The 3539-nt window shown below is 46.9% G+C and overlaps 1 protein-coding gene across 1 annotated transcript in view; it reads left to right on the forward strand.

The window, feature by feature from the left end:
• The first annotated feature begins 255 nt into the window (after nucleotides 1-255).
• Nucleotides 256-3539, forward strand: part of LOC115812512 (cadherin-10-like) — an 87695-nt gene continuing 84411 nt past the window's right edge. The window contains 1 exon segment of the mRNA XM_030774990.1: nucleotides 256-275. Within this exon segment, the coding sequence (XP_030630850.1) occupies nucleotides 256-275 (20 nt within the window).

Raw genomic sequence — 3539 nt, forward strand, 5'->3', positions numbered from 1 at the left:
AATAGTTATAGATGGACTGGTTGTGGACATTAGGGGAGGGGCGGTAAGAAATGCCATTTTAAACCTCTCCCTAATTGCAGTTTAGTTAGCTTCATGTCATTTAATACAGCAGGTGCTTTTAGTTGCGTCCTTCTTGCTTTTTGAGGAAAAAAAAAAAGGAAAAATGCACACGTGCAAATACATACTATGTGAAATTACATATGGCAGAGGGGGAAAAATAGAAAGGGAGAAAAGTGGATTTTTCTGTCTTCCGCCATGCCAGATATTGTGGTACGGTAAACATGGCTCGGAAGAGTAAGGAAGTATCTTGATGGAATAGTGTGTGTACGTGTTCGTGTGTGTACGTTCATCCAGGGGGTGGGATTGGAGAGTGGGTATTCAGAAATAACCTGATCTCCTGGGCCATGTTAGCATGAAGGTCATTGAGGGGGAAAATGACCCCCGTTGTTGTGCGTTTTCTCTCTGTTTCTGCCTCTCTCTCTCTTTCTCGCGCTTTCTCTCTCTCTCTCTCTCTCCCCCCTCTCTCTTTCTGTAATTGAGTGCTGGTACATAGCCGGGGGGAGTCTGTTTTCGGTGCGACGGGCGGCTGAAACATGGTAGTTAGTTACACACGTTTACGCCATAATTACCGGGCCAGACTCTCCTCGTCTCCGTATCTTCCTCAAGGTCGGATCCATTTCACGCTGATCCCCCTTTTTCCTCCCTCCCTCCCTCCCTCCTTCCTCTTTTTGTCCAGCTACTTCTCTCCTTTCCTCTGCTATCTCATCCATTCAGTGCTATTATTACTATTCTTTTAGACCATTTTGTTTCTGAACCTACCTTTTCTCTAAACATGCACGCATTCACAAACCACCCCTTTAAAAGCATATCAGAATGAAAGAGTAGTTATTATTGTATCATTGCCATCATGTCGACCATCACTATGTCTGCCGGAGTGCCGGTGATAACCTTTTCCATCGACAAATGCTTAAACTCAGGCAGTAAAAATTTAGCACGTAGAATGTCTCGTAGATTTATGGCTTTTTTTTTCTTTTTTCTTTTTTATTGCTATTTAGCTTTGCTTGATATCCAGACAGCGTAGCAGGTCAATGATAACTTACTGTGGTGGATATATTGCTTGCCAGGGCTGCAGTATCGAATCCAGCATGAGCACATAATGTGTGAAGTTGTTTTGACTGACATGAGTGGGTTTTCTGAAAAATATCTCACTGAAAGTTTTCAGTTCTATGTATACACAGTTTCTTTGTGTGTGTGTGTGTGTGTGTGTGTGTTTGTGTATGAACTTGTGCACACGTGCGTGCATATGTGTGTGAGGTTGGATGGGCAGCATTCCTCTTTCCTACTGCAGTGGGGCGTCCGTTTCATCCTGTCTCTGCTCCTCTACTGGTTCTTCTCATTTGCTTGACACTCTTGTCAGCCCATGCCCAGCAAGGCGGAGACACTACTTACTGGGTTCACAGGCTCCGTCAAGTCATCTCCCAGATCTGTCAAGCATGAGGACAACAGACCTCTAGCAACCCTTAAAGGAAAAGGCCGTCCAGTAAACATGCATGTACACACACACAAAAACACAAATACAACACACACACATGCACACTCATACAGGCCAGCACACACACACACACACACACACAGGTAAATACACACAGAGATATATCATTTTTCAACAAATACACATCCGGACATATAAAATGCAGACACACAAACACCAGCAGTCAATAAACACAAACATCAATACACACCTACACCCACACTTACTCACGTACACATCACATCCTGGCATCTGTTGCAGTGTTTGATTTTATTAGGTGCACAGTGTTTTGGCAAAGCGCCTCTTATACCACCTGTTTGTCTCATCCGCATGGTGAAATTGAATCTTCCCCATCAGGACCACCGTCTGAGCTCCGTCACCGTGGGTCTCTCTCCTCGGAATAGCACTGAAATGATCGCCACGCTAAGTGAATGTGATTTGTTTACGTTGCAGAAGAAACTAATGAGTTCTCATATCATCATCAGGGTTTGACATGAGAGAAAAACTGGGCAGAAACAAGGGCACTTGATTGTCTGATGAAGCAATGAAGAATTAGCAAACTGCTAAAGACAAAGGGTGAGAGAGAGAGAGAGAGAGAGAGACAGAGAGAGAGAGAGAGAGAGGGAGAGCAGATTAAAAGAACGAAAAAAGTTTGACAAAGGAACGAGTGAGAGAGAGAAATAGAGAGACAGAGAGCAGATTAAGGGAATGAGAAAAGTTTGACAGAGGAACGAGCAAGCGCGACAGAGAGAGAAAGAGAGAGAAAGAGAGAGAGAGAGAGAGAAAGAGGTCTATGGCTGTGCTTGGAAGTGTCAGATCTTTCTCCTCCTCTGTCTAGACATGATGGCTTTCATCCTGTGAGAGGAGAAGGGATTGAGATTTATAGTAAAGGTTGTTTAAGGCAATGAGAAAGGGTGGTCAATAAAGGTGTAGGTGAGAGCAGTAAGAGAGATGTTTTTTTTTGTTTTTTTTTACCTCCTCCATTGACTGAGGGGCTTGACCTGGGCCAACTGCTCCCACGCTGTTCGCATACTCTCCCCCGACCTGTCAGAGTCCTCACAGCAGAAGCATCATCCCGAAACAGAATCAGGCAGAACGTGGAGCCGTGGAGACAGACACGCACAGTCAGAGCATGACGCGTGTCCCACCGGACACGCCGTAGCTCAGGACAGCCTGTTCTGGGCTTAATGTGACTCTTGGCTGTCCCTTGGCGAGTGCTGTTTTGGCCATGCCAATAAGACTGTGATTAATTGCTTGAGCTGCACTCTTCTCTCTGCTCGGCAGAAAAGGCCCCAGGCATCCCAATGGAGCCAACGCACCATCTTGAGCACTTAGAGCTACATGTTCATTCAGCGGTATTATGTGCCGTGGCCTGATGTTGGTTTTGAATGTGCTGTATTTTCTCAAATGGGAAAAGATCAGAGAACAAATGGGGATATGTGTTAAGCATCATATGTTGGTTCGGTATGTGTGAGAGTGGAAGCTGTGGCTGATGAGTGTCAAATTAAGGTAACTTGTTTCTGCTCCACAAGCTTAACTGCCCACCCCCCCCCCCCCCCCCCCGCCCCCACACCCACATACCCACACACACACACACACGCGCGCGCGCACACGCACACACTCACCCCAGTCTCCAGCCCTCACTCTCTGTATTTACCACAAAGGTCTTGAATTTAGGGGGGGGGGGGGGGGGGGGGGTGTTTGCTCAGCCAGCTATTTGCCCGCCACTGCCTGAATTGATAAGCACTGGTCAACAAGGGAGGCTGCCGCAGATACAGCTGAAAAGGGGGGGTGGGTGGGGAGGGGACGGCCGTGGACCACACCAATCAGTGACCTTCCCCCTTTTACGCTAGCACCTGAGCTGACCTAGATTTTGAGGACACCTCAGAACTGGCCCCTGTAGGGCTCAGGAGCAGATGTGTGGTCATACTCGAAAGAGTGCAGATAACAGCCATTTATCAAAGCATTAGAGGAGCAGCATGGAATAAGGCCACCGGACATGCCTCGC

Source organism: Chanos chanos, chromosome 5 (genome assembly GCF_902362185.1).
Source record: "Chanos chanos chromosome 5, fChaCha1.1, whole genome shotgun sequence".
Classification (NCBI taxonomy): Eukaryota; Metazoa; Chordata; class Actinopteri; order Gonorynchiformes; family Chanidae; genus Chanos; species Chanos chanos.